Source organism: Anser anser (genome assembly GCF_964211835.1).
Source record: "Anser anser genome assembly, chromosome: 13".
NCBI classification, from domain to species: Eukaryota; Metazoa; Chordata; class Aves; order Anseriformes; family Anatidae; genus Anser; species Anser anser.
The window spans coordinates 23,027,638-23,048,509 of record NC_139734.1 but is presented as its reverse complement, the minus strand read 5'-3'; the positions used below and the strand labels follow the sequence as shown (position 1 = coordinate 23,048,509).

General features: G+C 52.7%; 2 protein-coding genes across 3 annotated transcripts in view; one reads left to right on the top strand and one right to left on the bottom strand.

Annotated features, from left to right (window-relative positions):
- AR (androgen receptor) overlaps positions 1 to 7,030 on the top strand; it is a 61,747-nt gene extending 54,717 nt beyond the window's left edge. The window contains exon 8 of the mRNA XM_083796860.1: positions 966 to 7,030. Coding sequence (XP_083652986.1) covers positions 966 to 1,121 — 156 coding nt within the window. The 3' untranslated portion in view covers positions 1,122 to 7,030. The remainder of the gene's footprint in view (positions 1 to 965) is intronic.
- A 6,937-nt stretch (positions 7,031 to 13,967) lies between these two features.
- Positions 13,968 to 20,872, bottom strand: part of OPHN1 (oligophrenin 1) — a 62,628-nt gene continuing 55,723 nt past the window's right edge. The window contains exons 21-24 of one of the 2 annotated variants that reach the window (XR_014571849.1): positions 19,109 to 19,274; positions 17,583 to 17,694; positions 16,951 to 17,001; positions 13,968 to 16,570 (exon numbers count right to left, since the gene is read on the bottom strand). Coding sequence is in view for 1 of the 2 variants with exons in the window: in XM_083796859.1 (XP_083652985.1) it covers positions 16,959 to 17,001; positions 17,644 to 17,694; positions 19,109 to 19,274 (260 nt within the window). In the remaining variant the exon portion in view is untranslated. The remainder of the gene's footprint in view (positions 16,571 to 16,950; positions 17,002 to 17,582; positions 17,695 to 19,108; positions 19,275 to 20,872) is intronic. The other variant, XM_083796859.1, reaches the window with a different exon arrangement.

Here is a 20,872-nt window from a genome sequence, read left to right as displayed (position 1 = left end):
ATGCAGGAACATTGGGAAATAGTGTCACAGCCCTTGTAGACATGAACACTGTGCTCATGATGTTTTTACCTGTATCTGTTTCTTTAGTTTTTTTTGTTGTCATTTTTGTGCTGCTCCTCTCCTTCAATGTTTCCACACACAGCCCTGGCTGTGTCCAGGTGCTTCTGTTGTTAAAAAGAAGGAGACAAGCGGGCAGGAGACAGTGCAGGTTCTGCCCTCTGTCATGTCCCTGGCGCAGCTGAACAGGAGTCGAGAGCATCAGCGTGTGGGACCCAGATGGTGTTTCAGTGGAGAAAGAGGAGTGAAATAGAGTAATTTATGCTAAGATAAGCTTACTTATTAGAGGCACACCTTGCAAGTTTTCAAACTAGAAGCAGATTAGGCGCACGTAGGTTGTCAAAGCACTTGTGATGTGGTTTGCTTTGTAACTGTTAACATTGTGTTAACACACATTTGCAGGACAGTATTACAGTATGCTCCTAGATAAGGCGACAGAGGAAAGAGGGCACCTAACTGCTCAGGGAGTGAAAGGTGACAGTTAGCTGTGTCTGTCACTCCCTGCAATAGCCACCCTTGTGCTTGGGTCCTTGAGCTTTCTTTTTTAGCAATGAAGAACTCTTTGTAGACAATTATTTTCCAATGATAGCCTAGCAAAACAGTCCTAAATCACAGTGCCCCTCCATGAATCTACTCTGCTTTCAGCATTAATTAAAAAATAAAAATAAAAAAATCCCTATTTGTGACTTAGAACTTAGGCCCTCCTTCCTTGCCAGGGCTCTGCCCTCTGCCCATATAGTTAGATGTCTAATACCTGCCGCCTGGTAACTGCCAGCAGGGCAGTGACATCCAGAGAGCAAACCAGGTCCAGCCCTGGTATGTTGTGTCTGCTGCTGTCTGCTCAGCATCTTCCCAGAGAAATCACTGAACAGGGGCTTTTTGCTTAACAGATTTTCTTTCTTTCCTAGATTGCCAAGGATCTGCATCAGTTTACATTTGACCTTTTAATTAAGGCACATATGGTGAGCGTGGACTACCCTGAAATGATGGCCGAGATCATTTCTGTGCAGGTTCCAAAGATCCTGTCTGGAAAAGTCAAACCTATCTACTTCCACGCGGAGTGATCTTCCAGCGGGGACCTCCCACTTCTGCCACCCCCATTTCAGCCATCTCCTGCCTATTGTTTCTGCACTACTGTACTGCAGTGCCTTGGGAAATCCCCTCTAAAGACGGTGTGCCGAGAAGACAGACAGTAGCAACTACCTGCTGGGATTCCTTAGATTTCTATTTTTCCTGTGGTACCTCTGAACTGAACTACCTGCCACGGCTTCTGCCTAGGTTTGGCTGGCTTGGTCTGTTGGGACACGTGGCGTGTGGCCTTGTGTCCCTGGCACGGTGTCTGCACTCTCTCCTTTATCTTTTCTGCAGTGACTTCTAGTGGCCCAGGGCCACAGGAGATTGGGAGAAATGCCACCAGTAGGTTGTTTTTGTTTTCTGTATTTTTTTGTGTTGTTTTTCTTTTTTTTCCCCCTGTAAAACAAAAAAAGGTGAGAAGCAGGTCGAACCTATATGTTTGGGCATGGGATATTTTACTGGCCTCTTTTGGGACATTTCATTTGTGTTATGGTGCTGGGAAGCAGACAAGTTAAAGTGTTGCAGTAGAGAAATGGAGTTAGAGGAAAGAGACGAATTTGCAACCTGTTGAATTTACAGACCCTGCCTCGGAGTCGGAAGGTGCCCTGCCGTCACACAGGGGCTGCTGACAGCACGCCACCGGTTTGTCGCTGCAGGGGCTGGAGGGGACGACGACCTCTGGAAATCCCCGGGGGCTGCGGGTGGCTACTGCTTTTCACCTGGGATATTTTTCCTGAGGCAAACTGAATGTCCGTGTGCCCGGTGGACGCCTGGGCACTCAGCGGTCACATTCTGGTCGTGGACAGCTGCTGCCCCGCAGGCACAGCCCTACCCCACCTTCACAAGTGCCTGACGCCTCTCGGACCTCGGCCTCTGCCCTCCTGCTGCCGGGCACCGCCAGTCCCGCCTGCCTCTGCCCCGCACCACCTCCGTTCACGCTGGGTGTCCAAGGCCCAGGTTTTTCAGCTACACTACTTATTTTCCATTTGTCCAAACTCTTCTTTCGGACGCCAGCAGACGAGCGTCCCAGGAGGGGAGCAGCCAGGACTGTCTCTGCAGGATCTGTGACCTGTTATTAATCCTGTCCCATGGGAGATGGTCACAGCAACAGGCACGGTATTTCCATGGCGCTTCAGGGAAGTGTAGAAAATGCTTAAAAGACCTTCTCTCTTCTTAGAGGTGTGCGTGGCTCCTGCTGATGTTGGTAGCTGACTGCAGGCACCTCCTGTGTGCACTGTCACACCTCTGCATCGTGCCTGGGCCGATGCAATGCAGGACGCAGCACGGCCTGTGCAGGTGGATAAACACACCCTAGCGAACCTGGGCATTCAGTTCAAAACCAGACAAAATTAAAGGTTAATAGATCTGCAGTTGCTGATGGCTCCCAGTGGTCAGGAATATTTGAGGAAAGGAGGCTTGGTTTCTCAGCCATAGATGTTGGCTTGACTCCATTTTGTACCTCACGGTCGCAAGGAAGTGCAGGCCCACCAGCCCACATCCAGATTTGCTTATTTGGCAGGCTCCACTTCTCACAAAGCAGTCAAACCTTCTCTCCCCTTGGTATTTTGGTTCTCCCCTTCCCCACGTTGGCGAGCCCACCAAAGCTGTGTTGCCAGCCCTGGCCAGTGAATCGGGGCAGGCTCTGGCAGGGCCGGCCTGGACTGCCGGCAGGTGCTCCTCGCGCAGAGGACACAAGGTAAACAGCAAATGAGGCCTTTGCCTGTGGATTTGCTGACAGGCAGCGATTTCGCCTGTGGGAGACTTGGTGCCCCTGTGCAGTGTGCTGTTGTGGTCCCCCAGCACAAACACACAGAAAGTGCAGTCAAATTTGGGAGTTTGGAGAGGTGAGCCTCCTTACAAATCACATTGTATTCCCTCTGCATAATGCCAACTAGTCATGTTTGTCAGACGTCTTTACAGAGAAGAGAGTTAGGTTCGGGACGGTTGATGCCATGTACATAGTCTCCTGACTCTGCCATGCAGCAGAGTGCTAATTCTCCTGCTTCTTGGACCTTTCACGAGCTGAGCGTAACCATCAGCTCTGCCGGCAAACGCCTTTGTGGTGCATCTGGGTTCTCTGCAAACTCTCAGTAAGAACGAGCCTTTAATTTTACTGATGTTCTTCAGTCATGCTATATGGGGTTTTCCTTAAGGGAAGCGGTGCGGAAAAACAAAAATCCTGAACGGAAGGTCTCTCTTTACAGTTATTTGTACTGAGATTTCCTCTCCTGGTATCTATGGCTCTGATCGAGCTGTTCTTCCTGAGAGCCCTTCTTGTAGGTGGCATCAGAAGCCACAGATGACTTTCTTGAGCATCAGCCAACAGGCACAGATTCTCAATAGCTTCTTCTATTTAGAGGGCTGTGGCATCTTAAGTGTTGGTATGGTCTATTAATATTTGCAAATGAATCAATTAAATGCCCTGCTGGTGTATTCCTCCATTCTTGAACATCTTCTGGCTATTAACAGAGGAGTACAATGAATAACTGGCTTGAAAATGCCCTGATCTCTGTCATCAACAGGAGGATGCTTATGGTCAGTCTAAATGGCTTCTCTGGAGAGCTTTATACATTGCAGGAGCTCACGTCAGTGAGGTTTTCATTAGTTAATGAGTGTGAAGTTAGCCTGCTGGTTACTTTTCTGCTGGGAGGCTGGGAAGAAATTGGATATAATAGGGTTTTGCATACACTGATTTCCTGGTGGACACACAGTGTGAATGAAAAGTGATTTAGAAGGGGGATACTGTCCGTGTATATCTGCCTTCGTCTGCCAGACGCCTGCAGCCTGTGCGTATGATGCCTCTCCAGCCACGTGTGCTTTAAGGAAGCGTGTGCTCACCTGCAGTCCCACCCATCCGATGGTGTAGGTGGGCAGTTGGGTTGCCTTGTCCACAAACACCCCACAGCTCCTGTGCATTAGGGTTGTGTTCTGTAGCTCTTTGGTTTCAAAGTCAATTTCTGCAACTTTTTTTTTTTTTTCCCCAAAAGTCAGCTTTTTATGATACTCTTGGAGGAATTACTGGAGGGTTTGGGAGCCAGGATCAGTAGCACCCAGCCGTGTATTTGCTGGGGGGGGGGAGGCTAACACTGTTTCTTTGTTTATTTCTATCAGCTGCTGCAGGAACTGGAAAAAAAGAGGCTTAAGTAATACCAAAGTCCAGATCCTGACATATATATTTGTACTTTGTGTTTTCTTTTGCGTTTTCTTGTCTACTTTTGCTCTAATAAAGCGAAGAGAATCTCACCATCGTCACAATCCTGTCGCGGCGTTTCTGAGGTCCCCGGGTGCAGCCGCGGCGCAGACCCGCTCCAGGGCCCGCAGCCCCCATGTGGGCCCTGCCCGCGTTGTCCCGGCACTCCGGGGGCTTTTGTGCTGGTGTAAGCTTGGTTGCTGCTCAGACCATCGGCTCCCCTCGAAGGCAGCAGGTGGGGGACGAGGAACACGCTGCTGTTGGCCTGGCAGGGGTGTTAAGGTGTGGCAGGGTACAAGTCCATGAGACAAGGGGTGCAGAAGGAGCTGGGGTGGAGGGCCTGTGTGACTGCTTCTGGAGAGCTTGGCACCACCTTAACTTGCTCCCATAGAAGCCAAGAGGCGCCTTCTGCTTGGCTTCAGAAAAAATGAAGTTAAGCCAGAGCAACGAACATCCCACACCATGCACAGGCAGGTAAACACCAAGTGGATCGGACCTGGGGAGGAAGGTGAGGGTGCTTATCACCTCTACCACGGTGTAATGGAGTCACACTTCGTTCTGGTGTGTGCAGAGCTAGTCAGGTCACTGCCACGTCCCGCAGCGTGCCCGGGGTGGTGCCGGGGAGGCTGGCGGCATGGCTGGGAAGAGCTGGCCTCCCTGCAGCCATCTAACCCAGGGCTGTCTCTGCAGCTCCTAGGTACAGGCAGCTGTAGCTCCAGGTACTGATCCCTCTGCCAAGATGTTTCAATAAAACAATATAAGTTAAATGTATATATGTATAGTTTATATATAGAGAGAGAGGCATGCCCCAATTTATATTGCTAAAAATGTCTATTTAATGTTCTTCTGTAAGAAGGTTTCTTTCCTGATTGCACACTGACGGTAACTAAGTACTCGTCAGGAGATGAGTCCGTGTGCCAATACTAATGGGAGCTTTTGATTTCAACTTTGTTTTTGGTTATGTACTGCCCAGTTGTCAAGGGTCCGTCCTCGCATGACATGAATGGAGCGTGCACTGGCATGGTCTGGTGTCGGTGTCCGCATCTGCAGCTTTCCTTTAACTGACTGGTTAGACAGGGATAGTGTTCGCACTTAAGGGACAACAGAGCAGCCTTTATTTCTGCCCTCTCCAGCTGCACAGTGTCCTGCACTTTAGGGCAGAATCTTGGAATTACAAAGTGGTAGCCGCTTCCTACCTGACGTTTCAAAGTAGATTTTTTTTTTTAGAGGCACAGACATACATTCTTGTACCACAAGGACTGACAGAATCGCTCTCTGCACCTTTGTGTGCTCGTGCCCGCTGGCCAGGAGGCACGGCGCGGCCACGGACGGTGCCCCCGGCGAGAGCCCGGCACCAGGGGCGGCACAGCTGGAAGGCGGCCGCCAGCGCCTCGGGCACGAGCTGGCCACCGAGCCATGGGTTTCCAGAAGAAAAGGCTCAGACTGAAACCTTCCCACACCTCTGTATTCTCGCTCACCGGGGCCGTAGTCACTGCTTTGAGGAAGCAAGGAGGGACTTTTGTTCATTCCCATTTAAAATGGCAGGGGAACCTGCCTTTGTGATTCAAAAAGCAAATATCTGCACCACACATAAAACCACAGCAAATTTATAAGCTGCTCTCTGTGCCAGGTATTTTGTGTTCTGTGGCAATTTAATGCTGTTTTTATTTGTTAACGTCTCTGTAATAAAAAGAGTTCTCTATACTGATATATTTTATTTTCTTTGTAATAAGCCAAAAAGCTCATTGCTGGTGCCTTTTTGCCTGGGGAGGACTCCCAACCCACAGCTATATTCATGAAAGTAACAAAGCATAATGTAATGTATTTGCAATTGCTTGTTTCACCATAGCTAAGTAAAGTCATGAAGCAAACACCACAGGATTACCAAAAGAAAAGGAACAAGCAGCCTACAGACTGGGCAGAAAGAATGTCAGGTACAATGATGCAGTTATTGCTCCAGCCTGTTTCCAAGTGAGTGATTCCGAGGTGCGGGCTGAGCTTTTGGCTTCCCACACATGGTATCAAAAAGCCTTTGCCCTGTCTCTGTGGGACCTTTCTGCTGCATTGTCAACCTTTGTGCTCTGCACGAGTTGCAGTTTTGTTGAAGCATACACACATCATTTTACGAGGGTTGCAACTTGACTATGGTTGCAACAGTGTGGTCTTTTCCAGTCACTGTTCAAAAATGGCAGTGTTTTGCCTAAATTAATAGTATCTGAGGCCAAATTCTGCTTCTAGAGAAAGACATTGGTTGGCTTGTTGCCACTGTTCCTTTTTTTGTTGTTCCTGTTCTTTATTGGAGCTATGATCTGGCCTTAAATACACAGAATAAGGAAAATAGAGACCTGCCATGTCACGGTGCCGTCGAGGCTGGAAGCGGGTGGCAGCCCGCTGCCGTGAGGTGTGGCGGGAGACGCGCGGGAGGTGACTCGGAAATCAGAGCGCTGGACTGAAGGACATCGCTTCTTGCAACGAACCAAAAAGGGGAGCCTGTCCGGCACCCAGGATAAAGACAAAGCCGATTATACTACAGTAGGGGAAATCAAACTATTTAGTTTTTGACTATTAGTCCATGCTTGGGTCCCGTGCGAGCACTCGGCCTGTGCTGTGCCACGGGACAGACCTTCATGCTTGGTGTTCAACTCTTTTGTAATCTTAAAATCTGTTGTTATAAATACAATAAAAGGCAGAATCTTGTTTGTTGGAAAACTGCTGTATGCGTGTATTTGGCTTTTATTTCAGTTATGTGCATGAAAAAAATGTTATTCAGTGTGACAAATAATAGATATTGAAGATGCCAGGAATAATTGGGTCATTTTTAAATGGATGAGGCTGTATGTTGGGTTTTTCATAGGCTATTTTTCACAGTCGGATTTTCGCTATTAATTACATGTCCGAACTATTAATTCATTTACCCATCTACTGACTAATCCTTTCATATATGCCTCTTTGGGTCTTTTAAAATTGGATATCATTTGATTAATGTGTTTCTTGAAGCAAGGAGCTAATAAAGGCCGGTGTCCTCCTCCTTTCGTTGTTGTTTTCAGTATCTTTATGAGCAATTGTAAATCCATTCTGCTGTAACTTCATTATAAAATTGACCTGTGCTCTCCAAGTAATAAAATAGACTGCTTATCAGCCCACTTTTTAATTCAAAGCACAGATGTGAGTATTGCACAAGGTCAAGATTTGTTCACTGTGAGACAAACCGAGGAGCTTAGAAAAAAAATAATACCTCATCAGTTCACAAATAGCTGGAAATGGCTAGTGTATAATTGCACAGCAGTGGTACATGTACCAATACCACATGAACTGAAAGCAAAATTTACTTACCATAGAAAAAAACCTTGTCCATGTGAAGTAGTACCATGTTTAGTCATCTGCAGAGAATCCGGTCCCGTCCCTTTATCTGAGTCACAGCTGAAAATGGCCATGTTACTTTCAAAGTTCATCCTTAACTGACACTGAGAAATCCAACACAGTTCTCAGGCTATGTTGCCCTTGCAGATACCTGGCAACATCTTTGAGACCCAGTGTACCCCACCAAGCTCTTACGTGGCCACCAGCAACCCCCGGGACATCCAGGAACCCGAGCCCACCACCACATGCAGTTGCTGACCCTGTCCTGCCGGTGCCACACGCCTCCTGGGCTCTGGCTCCTAATGGGCTCCAGCCTCCTGGCGCTGTCACAGCATTTGTCTCTGAGGACAGTAGGGAATTACTCTGAGTGGCTGCAAAGGACTGGTCTTGTCAAACGGGCAGATATACGTTACCTGAACTAGTTTTGTTTGGTTTCTCTCCAGCCATTTCCACTGCACCTTTATTTCCATTGCACATCTGTCCATCATGACTTCCATCATGACCTACAAATCACATGTGAATTGCTGTTGCCTCAAGGTAGTTCCTAACCCCGTGTGAGGAATGCAGTTTCCCCAGTGGCCGCAGAGCAGGAGAACCCTGCTGGCACGGCGGCAGTGCCCGTGCTGAGACGTGTGCCTGGAGGACTCCGGAGCAGAGCAGCCCATGTCCTTTAACAGCGACCCCCAAACACAGCTCTGCTACCAGGAGGAAGACAAAAGCAATTATGGTGTGCAGGTCCAGAACGGGTTCAGCCGATGTCTTCCTTTTTACCTCACTCTTTGCTAAAAAGAAAGAAAGCCCAAGTAAGATACAGTTAGTGAATATGTTTGGCAAGGACAATATCTGATTTTGATACTTGTAGGATTGGCCAGCACTCTGCCCTGGCTCTGAATTCAGAGCAGAGGGGCTCCAAATAAAGCTGCTAGCCTCATTTTTGTTCTGTCCTTTGGACGGTCCCTGTGGTTGCCCACAGACACACAAGCACATCCTCGCATGCGTGGGCTCAGCAGGCTGCGTGCCAGCAGGGCCCTGCTGCTACGGGGTGGGTCGGGGCAGGAGGAGCTGAGGCAGGAACGGGGCTTAGCTGGAAACATCTCATGTCAGCCAGCCCTGAAGTGGCTCCATGCTTTAGAGCACTTTGCTTGCATTTGTATCAGAACAGGCAGTGGGGAATTTGTAAATCAGAAAAATTGTTCCATTTCATAACGTGATAATGACTTGCTTTGAACACTGACTTCCACAGTGGTTCGCCTCCCCAGGGGCTGCGGAGCCCTGCACACACAGAGACAGCTGCATTGGCAATGATTTCCCTGTGTGCCTTCCAGCTCTCTCCGGATTTTGGACCGCACTAACCCTCTTAAAGCTGCCTCACAGCGCAGGGCCGCGTGCTTCCAGCAGGCGTGGGTGCACCTCCGTTAGCAGCAGCATCCGCCTCCGTGCAGGGAGCTCACCGCGATTATTGCTCCCAGCCGGAGACCAGCAGAAGGACCCTGTGCTCCAAGTGCCTGCTCGCTGCTGGACCAGACGATTGCAGACGACAGCCCCGGGACTGCCCAGAGACTGAGGCTGTTTGTACAAACACATAGCGAAGGACTCCCAGCTGTGAAAGCTGAGTGGGGTCTTGTGCCCGGCACAGCAGGGTCTGGCCACAGGCTAGGTTATTGTAAGTGTCCTTTGCCTTTGGCTAAGTTTCTCCAACCTTCTTTAAGATTTCACAACTCCCTCCAGGACAGACTAATTAAAAGTCTGGGCTTCACCTGGAGCCCAGGGAAGTGCTTCGTGCCCGCTGTTCTCAGTGGCTGCCGGCAGCATCTTGGTGCTCTGCCCTCCTCCAGCCCCTCGGGATGCCCGGGGCACGGGGGTGACACCCCCACAGCGCCCAGCCCCAGCCCTGCGGGGGCTCAGCCGAGGGCACCCGGGGTGGGTGCAACAGGAGAGCGGGGCTGTGGCAACGTGTGGCTGTGCCGAATGCCTTGGCTGGTCTAGTAAAAGCCTGGTTTCTTCTTTTTTTAATGTATGCTTACATATGAGCTTCCCACATAAATCCTCCTTATGAGCAGGAAAGCATGAAAGCAGCCCGCAGGCTGCGGTGGGGTCAGGCTGACCGCGCGGTCCGGGCATGAGGAACGCCACCAGCTTTGGGTTCCTCCTTACCCAAACCCGCTGGGCGGTGACGGCCCCTCAGGAAGGGCTGCGGGACGCGGGGCCAAGGCACCGGCCCTGGGGACCGGCTCCCCCCGAGCCCCGTGGGTGGCAGCCTCTTTGGTGGGATGGCAGGGGGACAGAGGCCGTGAAAGAACTTCTTGCACACATTTCTGAAAATATAAGGAAAATAAAGAGTGGCACAGCTTTTACCGCTTCAAAGCATCTCCTGATTTTTTAAGCCAATCGCAGGATATTTTTTGGTGGACCTACTCTTGATTTATGTATAGGCCGAGTAAAATTGCTGCTGGTTGCCAAGAAAATGTCTGTGTAGAAAGCGGCTCCTAAATCACAGCATTCAGCTGGTTAATTGTGCAGCAAGTTTGGCCGGAGACAATTATGTGGCTCAAAGCTAAGGCTCTGGTCTTGCAGGAAGCCGTGCGTGGGCGGGCTCCTGCGCCTGCATGGGTCTCTGTGCAGCACATAAATTTCAGTTGTCAGTGCTCCACTAAGTACATTTCAGTTCTAAATTTATCATATAGATGTGTCTACTGAAGTGTGCCCTTAACCTCTCCGAATTCTTCCTCTGGGAAGTCCTAGCAGAGGCCCAGCCTCAGACTTGGAAACTTCGTCCTGTTACATGCTTTCTCCATATAAAAACCTACGGGATTTACTTACGCTGGAAAATATTTTTCTTGCTCAGATTAGGTCAAAGCATTTTGAAGCAAAACACTGCATCTGTGGGTTGGGACACCAAAACTGTTGTGATAGTGCTTCAGTGCTCAGCCTAATCTGTAATCATTTAATCCCAGAGCTAACACAAAAAGGAAACAGCTGCTCTCCCTGAAACAGCATGGCTTTGAGGGCATCCATCCCTGGAAAAATGGCGGCCCCAGAAGTTGATTTTTCAGACTGCAAAGAGAAACAAGGTGCTAGGAAGGGCAGCAACTCTCGAGTTGCCGCTGGCCCTCCTGACCCCCAGGTGCCAGGAGCACCCATCCCCGGTGTGCCCGCCGGCGTGCTGAGTGCTCCTCGTCTGGGTCTGAGCAGCACCCTCGCAAGGGAGCGGTGTCGCTCCGAGCCCTCCAGGCACTGGAGCTGCAACGAGGTGCAGGCGAGGCTGGGAGATCGGGACTGTGGGCTCTTACCCGCTTATGTTCTTAGGATTAGTCTTCCCAGCCAACGGGAAGGGGGGAAAACTAAGAGGGAGCGAAGGAAGCACTTCATGTTGCATGCCATGAACCTCACGCATGAACTCGGGGAAGAAAACGTGTGCTCCAGGCAGAGCTCACCCTCCACCAGCACGCTGCGGCGTTCAGCAGTGAAGAAATCAGCACGCACTCGGTGTTCCCTGCTAGAGGAACGATTTTCTTCTTCGTTAACAGAAAAAAGGCTGACTGTCAAAATGCCCAGAGCTCTAATAAATCCTGCGGGGAGGAGGGTGTGCTGGGGCTGCCCTCCTGCGCCCCGCGCTGTGGTGCTGAGAGGGGACTGGGGAGGCAGGACCTGGCTCCCCGGAGCCGGTGCCCAGCCGGGTGTCATGGGGTGCAAACTGGGTGCTCGGTCTGGGGACAAGGGGTCTCTCGGAGTGACCTCCTGGCACACCGGGACACAAAGACGATAGGGACAGAGGTGAGCTGTGAACCTATAGGGCATGCCTGCAAAGTCCAGCAGCCTCAAACGGGGGCTGAAATGGCACAAAATAATTGCAGGAAAGATACCGAGAGTAACAAAACAATGAGGAGCCTGAAAAAGTGTCAAGGGTTGTTGCTGAAAAAGTGTTGCCGTTGGTTTATGGCATTTAATTAGGGCCACAGGTTGAAATGCAGGTCAGCATGTTTTCTGCTATTCAGCTGAAGCCCATCACAGACACAGGAGCTGAACTTACTCATCTGAAATGGCCAGAGCAGCTCCTGAGCCGGGCAGCTTCCCGTCTCCTTTCCGCCCCTGAGTTGTCGCCCAATGCCGCACCGCAGAAGGCTGGCGCGCTCCACCCAAAAGCCACCGCTCACCAGTGGTGGCCGCAGCTGTACTGGCGGGACGCTTATGCAAGTCCGTCAGCTTCGCTTTAAGGCTGCCCGGGGTCAGTGCCAACGTCCCAGCCACAAACACGCCAAGGCAATGCTTTAGGAGCAGGGAAAGCAGCTCGGGCTCAGGGAGCACCCGGCACCCCCTGAGGTGCGGCTCCTGCAAGCAGCCCCTGCCCGGGGGAGGCTGCCCGGTGCCCCGCCAGCGCCCCGCAGCCACTTGGTGGTGAGCCCCCCCTTTATGATGTGTTTTTTGCAGATGAAAGGAAAACAAATTGTCAGGAATTGCTGAGGAGAAGCCAGAGGCAGGGCTTACAGGAAGGAAAGCCACCGGGGAGGCTGAGCCCAGGCAGGGCCTGGGGCTGAGGCAGAGCCCCTCCGACGCTCAGTGCCAGGGGCAGAGCAGGGGGTGGCGCGGGGCAGGGGGTGGTGCCAGGCGCCCGCCCTGCTGCGGGGATTCTGCTGCCGAGCGGCTGAGCCCCTCGGCCACGAGCTTGTCCCCGGGGACCAGCACCTGCAGGTGAGGTGTGCCAAAGCCCCTCGGCTCCCCGACGCCTCTCTGGGCATCGCTGCCTTGATGCTTGGTAGTAAATGGCCGCTGAAGTTAGGAAATCTCATGGTGGGGGTGTACCTCTGCTCCGGCGAGGGAAGCGCTCCCACCCCTGCCCCTTGCCCGCCGGCCGTGCCCTGCCCTGAGCTGCGGCGCCTCTGCCAGGCCCCAGAGCAGCGCGCAGCAGCTCATGGCAAAAAATCCGTGGTTTCAGAATACAGCCATTTAAGGGGAAATGGTCCAGTGAGCAACCTGGACTTGAAAGAGCTAAACAATTCAAAAACGCTTTTAGCATTTATTCGAAAACAAAACCAACAGAACACCAGAAAAGCCTGTGGGCTCAGCAGCAATTTTGGTTGAAGAAAGCCTGCCCTGCAGCAAGCTGCCGGGGGATCTGAGCCAGCCCCCCCCCCGCTAATTGCAGTGCAGCGGCGCTGGCAGAGGGGCTAAGAACAGGAGCAGGGGGCTGCAGGGCCCGGAGGGGTCATCGCATCCAGCCCCGGTGCCTGCGGGGCCGCGCAACCACGCGCCCACACGGGGCGGCCGCTGCCGGTCCAGAGCCAGCCCTGAGGGAGCGGCAACCACAGCGCGGACAACGGAGACCCAGCGGAGGTTTCGTGGTTGTCTTTATTTCGGGGGTGCTGGTTCAGCCGCCCAGCACTCCCCCAGCCCCGGCCGGACCCCGGCAGCCCCGTACGGGTGGTGGTGAGGAGGGGGCTCACGGCGAGGGGAAGAGGAGCTTCCCACGTCGAGGCACGGCGAGGTCTGCCCCTGAGCACCGCCCGCAGAGCTCTTTGCTCAGACAGGCAGTGCAGGCAGCGCATCCTCCGCAGCGTGGGTGAGCGAACTCCACCTTGGAGAAAGGAAGGTACTGCTACAGCAGGAGAAAACAAAAACCTGCAGGAGAGGAGCCTGTGATGCTCTTGAGGCACAAGGGTCACAGTCCAGGTTCAGCCCAGAGCGCGCATTTTCCTGCACGCAATTAGAAGCCTGAATCATTCGGAGAAGCTGACCCCAGAAAGCAAATCACATCAACTAGCTGCAGGGAGAGGACAGTGTCAGGGACAGAACTTTCTTTTCCAAGTGCTGTACTGGAGACACAAACCCCTGCAGCAGCTGAGGCAAGTGAGCAGCCGTGCAGCGCCCAGCCTGGGCCCGCGGCCCTGCCAGGAGCGCGCTGCCGTTGGGACAAAGCCGCTCGTGCCCACGGGGACCTGTGAGGGGCCACGGGGCCACGCAGCCAGGCCGGCACCAGAGGCTGGCACGAGGGAGCGGGGCTCCAGGCAGCGCAGGAGCAGTGGGACAGGCAGTGCAGACTCAGCTCAGCAGGAGCTTCTCCCATCAGAAGCAGCAGAAACCTGGCTCTGGGGACTTGGCGATGCCGCAGCGGACGGACGGGGAGCAGGACCTCCCCACTCCCACGGAGGCACGGCTGAGCCTTCCCGCAGCCCCTGCGTGCAGGGACGGATCCTGCACCGCCACCGGGACGGGTGAGCCTGATCTGCACAGCAGCTGAGTGCTGGCAGCTTGCGCAACCTTTAGGCATTGTTTGAAGAAGAAAAAAATGCACACTTGGACTTTTTTTTATTTTAACTTCATGGAAACTTTATGAACACTCTAAGTAATCTATGCTTTTACATGACAAAATGGCTCTGATGGCTGACGTCCCGGGGCCTGCCGCTCCTCGCAGCGCATCCCTGTGCTCCTGGCTGCAGCGGGGCTGTGCCCCTCGCCCACCTGGCGGCACAGCGGCGTGTCCGCGGCGCTCAGCTCTGCTAACGGAGGAGAAAAAGGCCGGCACAGACACATGCGACAAACAAATTTAAAAGGACACCACGAAATAAGTTTTTAATAAGCTTCCTTCCATTGTTTACAATGTCAGGCTTCACAACCAGACCCTCTCGGCTTTGTTTCTTCTGACTCAAACGTAAGCCCACAGGCATCTGCGCCAGGGAGCAAACATGAGGCTGGCTTTGTTCAGGAGCAGCAAGCAGCACCGCGGGGCAGGGGCGGGACGTTGAGCAGTCGCCACTGCAAACACGCCCAGCAGCTTGGGTGCTGTTAAGATTTAGGTGCAGTACGGAGGGTGCCACGCATCAGCCCTCCCTGCTCCTTTTGGTGGAAGTCCCGGTGCCCCGCTCTCCTGAAAACGTACTGCTGCAAAGGGTCCTCGAAGCACACCTCTCACATCAGAAGGCGTTTTTGGAAATGGGGGCCTTCTGTGGAGAAGCCACCGGTGTGACAACGCTGGGTGATGAGCTCCCGTTCCCGAAGAGTGCTCCTGCAGCAGGAGACTCGGGGCGGGCAGGCGGCTCCTCCGGCCGCAGCTGGGCTGGGTGCTGGTGGGAATGGCTCCCCAGCTACTGCAGCAACCCTGGGCTCAGTCAGAGCACCCCCTCTCTCCCACCTTTAAACTCACCAGTTTGCAGCCACATCTCAGTTGTCCTCTCAGTTACCTGACCGTAACAACGCAATGTGCTCTGCTTTGATGCTGCTCGCACCTCCTGCCTGCTCATGAGAGGGTGCAGCAGAGAGGACTCGACTCACCTCAGCTTAGAGAAGCCCTGAGATGCTGGTGTACGTAATACAGCCTAGGTGGTGATAGTACTTTTTTTTTTTTAAAGCCACTTTTACATGCCACTGTTCAGAGTACGAGTACAGGAGCGAGCAGCTGGGGCACAGCCGAAGCCCGAGGAGCGGAAGCACCATTGAGACGGGACTGGAGTGTCCAGTGAGCGCCAGAATTACATTCAGGAATAAAGCAGCTAGGTGCTAGGTGCACACAGAAGGCAAGCACCAGGAGACAGCACAGAAAGGACTGCTGCAGCATCCCCCCAGCAAACCCGCACCAGGTTCACGAGGATGGAGCACCTGGGAAGCAGCTGACGGGGAATGTTTGGCCACTGTTTTGGGAATGCTCCCAGCACCCAAGAAAAATCACTGAAAACAGGGAAGCTGCCTTTGGGCTGGTCATGGAAAGCAGGGAAGTGCTCATTGCCTATCTACAGGTAAACACTATGGCTCCGGAACCGAGCCCTGCTGTTGACTGGAACCACAAAGAAGCCTCTACACAGGTACTAGGAGCGGGCCAGGCCTGGAGGAACACGTCCCCCTCCGGACCAAAGGGCATCACCTACAATACTGCTGCTGAGGAAAAGAGAACGGAAATCTCTTGGATTGGAAATTAATGTAACAAGCAAATAAGAAACTGGGTCCCTCTTAGGAAAATGCTGGGCTTTGACCCATATTCCGTGAGTTTCGGTCCCTCACCACCTCCGTGCTGGCCCAGCAGGATAACCACAGGGCAGAGGCTCCTCCGCAGGTCCGTGGGATGCGGCTCTGGGGGGAGGTGGGACTGGAGGAGCAGGGCCGTGCGTCTCCTGCGGCTCCCAGCCACGCTCGCGGGAGGCTGCCCCCCAAAAGCCCCACGCTGGCTGCAGCGCCCTGCCTGCCAGCGGCGTGCTGACGGCCAGCCGCGGGACCAGGCTTCCCACAGAGCCGAGCACAACGGCCCCCGGTCCCTGTCCTGCCTGCCTTAGCACAAGCAGTGTTTCCAGTACTATACACTGCCCTCCTACACACAGAAAAACACACTACAGCTTAGTGAGCGAGGAAAACGTAGCATATGGGAAGGAGCTTCTCATGGCAAGGGGGCAACACAACTTCCAGTCATTCTTCCCTTGCGTCCAAGCACTGGGAATCAGCCCCTCACGCTTCGACTGTGACATCTGTCCGAGGTCACCACCCTTGCCAAGTCACATTTCCCAAAAGCAAGCAGGTAAACACGGCTCCTGTCCTCCGCTGTCCCTTCCGCAGCCCGTCGGACGGCCCCTGCCCAGTGCTGCCCTTGTCGCTGCTCACCCAGCACTGCAAATGTGTCTGGTCCCCTGCAGAGGCACCCAACGAGATCCTTCACAGCCTGTGCGGAGAGGAATGGCAGAAGGACTGGGAACAGTTCAGAACAATCGTGTAGGTAGGGTCTTCTCTCCATTTTTATCTCCCTCTCTTCTAATTTCTTGAGCCACTTATAACAGCGCGCTCTGAAATTATCGTCCGGTAAGATAGCTGCTCTCCAGGTCGTCTGAACTGGAAAAGTCTCAGCTGTGCCACGTCCATTTCACAATCACAGAAAATCTTCTGGGTCTAGCTGGGCTGAGATGGTTACAAAGTCTGAAAGAAGAAAACAAGCAGGGTAGCATGCAGCAGAGTAGGTTTGTCAGTGATGGCAAAACCGCAACCAGCACAAACCCAGATTCTGGCACCACTGTTTCCACAGTCCTCACATTTACCCTGACTACTGCAGTGAGAAGGCCCAGGAACGGCAGGAGAACGGCTGGTTTGCTCCACCCTGCCAGAGCACCACCCGCAAACGAAGAGCACGGCGCACCCTGAGTCAGGGTCTTTCCCTCTGCAAGGCTCTCCTACAGAAGGGACATTTCTCGTGATCTCTTTTCTGAGATTCCCACTGCCTCCGCTGGAATCCCACCACCCGTTCCTGTCGAACTGAGGTTAAATGTGTGCTTTGTCGGATTGCTGTCAGAAACACATACCTTTAGTCTCAGCTCTCATCACCTGGGATCCTGCCTTGTGGTGATGAAGAACTATGCAACAAAATGGAAGAAAACAGAAAAAAAAAAATGACACAAATAAGGAAGTGTAAACTCAGATCTACAAACCTAAACAGAGGGATGGGTAGCAGTCAGGTCAATGGTAGATTCTTCAAGTGAAGAAATCACCGTTGACACTAGGAGACAACTTCTAGCAGCTTTTCAAAGACTTATATGCAAACCTACTTGCACTTCTGGCAGATGTTGTTGATCTTTAAGAGCAGGAAACTGAAGATTATTTGAGCAGGTATTTTCTAAATAAAAACTGCTGCCACAAACCACAGTGCTTGCGATTTGGAGCCCTGCCATCCCACCAAAGCCCAAAGGCTTCAGCGCCCATGCTGCCCCTCCATCACAGCCCAGCGGGCTGCGGCGGAGCAATGCCCTGCAGACATCACGTGCAGGTGCCGTGCGCTGCCGGGCCCTGCCTCCCCGATCAGCTGCTGCGAGCCCGCCAGCCCTTCTCAGCCCTCCCACGAGCTGTCCCATCTCTGCCCTTCACGCAGGCTGACAAATCCGTACGACACGCGCTACGCTAGCTTAGATCCACGCACACTGATGTGTTCACTACTTACTCGGTGGATTTACGTTCAGTTTTGTAGGAAGCCTGTATCTGGAGTTAGATGTAGCACTTACTTGCTTGTTCTTCGGGAAGCTGTCTCAAAGAACTTTGTCCTGGAGGCCACACTGCAAACAGATCAAGAGAGGTCACTCCGGTTATCTGATAAGGCAATTTGCTAATTAGACAGCAGGGAAAAGAGCAGTAGCATTAGCAGACACTGAAGACAATCACTTTTTAGAGATGTCTTTCTGCACTCCTCTCACCCTTGGCTCCACTTCGCGCTTCTTGCACGCCACTCCGAGCGGTCAGCCCTCGATCGCTGTTAGTCATCCTGCTTATTTCCATGCTCTTGCTCAAAATCCCGTGTGCTAGTATAAGCCTGCACCCATCCCTTTTTATGGCCTCTCCTTCACTTTTATATGCTTCATATAAAGCTTCCAACTGTCGTCATAAAAAGAGAAGTTATAATAAGTGATTCAGGAGAGCGAGGGCAAAGCCCACTCATGCCCTGCAGGTGCAGAGCTGAAGCTCACAGCACCTTTCCCGGATTAAGCAGTGAAAACGGAGGATTTGAGTCAGCTGCGTAACACAGCTCTGCAAGAAGCTTTCAGCAGCAATCGGGGGCTACAGCACGGCAGACTTGGGAACCGTCATTTTTAATGACAAATGTTTTTGCCGTCTTGTATCGCTACAGGCGCTGGGTGGGTGGCCACCCCAAATCTTACAGCTCAAGGCCGGTGGCAGAGCATTGGGTGAGGGACGTCAGTGCAAGGACTCGTGTGGCAGCCCGAGAATCTACAGGCTGGCGTGGAACGGAAAGCACAGCTTGGTGAACGCGCAGCAGCTGCGAGCCCCATGTTGGGGCTTCTGTGCCATCCACGCCAAACTGGTCCTGGCTGCTGGAGCTGATAACCACGGGGACTTAATCACCTTCTTCTTTTTTTTCTTTTTTTTCTTTTTTGTTTTTTCCTCCCACTGAAGCCAGCAGGGTTTCTGTCTCTTTAAAAACTGAAAGAAATCTAACGATGAAGCTGAACCGCATCCAATGTCCTTAACGGAGGTCCAAGCTGGATCTCTCCTTCCCTGGGAAGCATCTCATTTGAGAGGCTTGTTCAGAGCCAGGCAGGGAGGGAGCTTCCAGTGGCACTGGGACGAGAAGTAACAGAGAAGGTGACAGAAAGGAAACTCAGCCCTAGAGCTACGCTGGACAAGGCTCAGAGCTTTGTTTTTCCCACAGCGTGTTTACTTTTGCTATGGCCACGCTCCCTCCCCAGTTGTGCCCTCTGGGCAGAGCCTGAGCTGGCTCTTGCACAGCTTTTCCAAAGCTACTCAAACCCACGCCTGCCACGGTGTTGAAGGCGATGTCCACTGGCTCCAGCCATTGCACGTCAAGAGAGCTGGAACGCAGCGTGGCATTTCTCCTCCTGCTCTCCCGAGGCCCCGGGTAGGTGACACCGGCTCCCGCTCCTGCTGCCAGGCGGCCCCGCTGTCCCTGCACGCCCCCCGAGCCCCCGGGGGCTGGCAGCAGCCTCGACTTACACGGAGGAAGGCATTTCCTCTGCTGTTCCTGCTACCAGGTCCGGCCTCTGCTCCAGCTTCTGAGGGACGGGAGTCCTGCACGGTGGGTCTGGGGGTCTCACCGGGGGGCGCATTATCACGGGCTTATCGCCGTGGGACCGAGGCTTCGGGACACCGTCAAACTCGCCTGCAAGGTAGATTACAAACGTCACGTGCGAAGCTTTGGCAGAGGGCTCGATGTTTGTGCAGATACACTACAGGAGTCAGTGGGCTCAGATCTGTCTGTCTGCTCCAACACCCTCTCTGACAGCCGCCAGCAGCCAGACCTGGGGAACGGGAGCCAGGACAACGCTGTTCCCCCCTACCTGTCCCGGCACAGCCTTCTGACACGAGGAAGAGGGGCTGCTGCAGGAACCTCCTGACAACAAACCCGACAGCATTACTGGCTGCAAGGATGGTGCTGGCTGGGAGCTGCCAGTTTGCCTTAATTAACGTGGGCAGTGCTGCTCTTTCAAAAGCAAGGAGCAGCCCCGAGGAGACCGCCGCAGCCCCTGCGCCCCGCTTTCTGGGCGGTCGCTTCAGACAGGGGGCCCACCTCTCCTGCCCCCGGCTTTCTGCTCTGCTCACAGCAGTTCCTAGCTTGGCTGCTTTTCCTCCCGAGGTGCAGCCGGCCTCGCTGCTCACGTAACCCTTGCAGACCTCGGTCGCCCACGCTGCCGTCCCTGATGCCCGGCCCTGCCCCAGCTCCAGAGCGCGCCTCCCTGGGGAGCGCCCGCCGCGACCACCCCACTGGCTGGTCCTGCCGCTCCAAAGCGCTGCGAGGGCCGGGCTCCTGCCCTTCTGGGCTAGGCATTTCCACCGCTACAAACTCCAGCTTCTGATTAGACACAAGCCCAAGATGTTCTTCTATTCGTTAATTCATTTGGTGTAACTACTTGACCGGGTCTTTGTCAAACCTTTAGCTACTGAACCGTATTGCGCTTTGGTGCATTAGCTCAAACACGGGCCTCAGCCAAATCTCTTCTATACTTGCCTTTGTAAATTCTGATCCTGGACTTTCTCCTTGGCAGACTGGTCAACTTGAATTTCTCAGGAGAAGGCCTATTTTCTAATCCTTCAGCTGACATATCCTCTTGGCTTCTCCAGTTTTTCAAAATTATCCTCAAGCTGTCCTCACTAAAGCATGATACAGCGTTCTAGCGCTGATCTGAAAGTATCAATACAGATGTAATATAACTTTATTACTAATTCAGTGTTTTTCTATTTATATGTCCCAGGATCAACACAGCCTATTTTATTACACTGTGTCTCCAGAACATGCTGTCAGCATGCTATGGTTGATAATGCCAAAACATAAAACTTGTAAGCACTAAATGCAGCTGATGTATAAACCAATTTTAAAAGCTATCTTACTTTTCCAAAGGCAGATTTCCACCTACCATTTATGCAACAAATTTAAATTAAGCCAGTAGTATTAGTCAGATGAATTTTATGTTTGTGCTACCCAGCCAGGCCTTTTATTCTTTCTCTTTATTGTATGTGGGAGTCATCTGTCAAGCATACAGCCCAGTTTTTATTTTCTAAATACAGGACCGTGAAGCTGTTAGAGGATGACAGCATCTAAAAAGCACTGGAAAGAGCGCAGGAAAAGCTGGCAAACTGCAGAAAGCAATACTTCTTTTTTATGACCATCGTCTTGAGTCTCTTATAAAACTCAGCACCAAACACATGCTGTTACAGCAATGCGTACCATCCAGCAAACGGCGTCCTGGCAGTGCAAGGGAG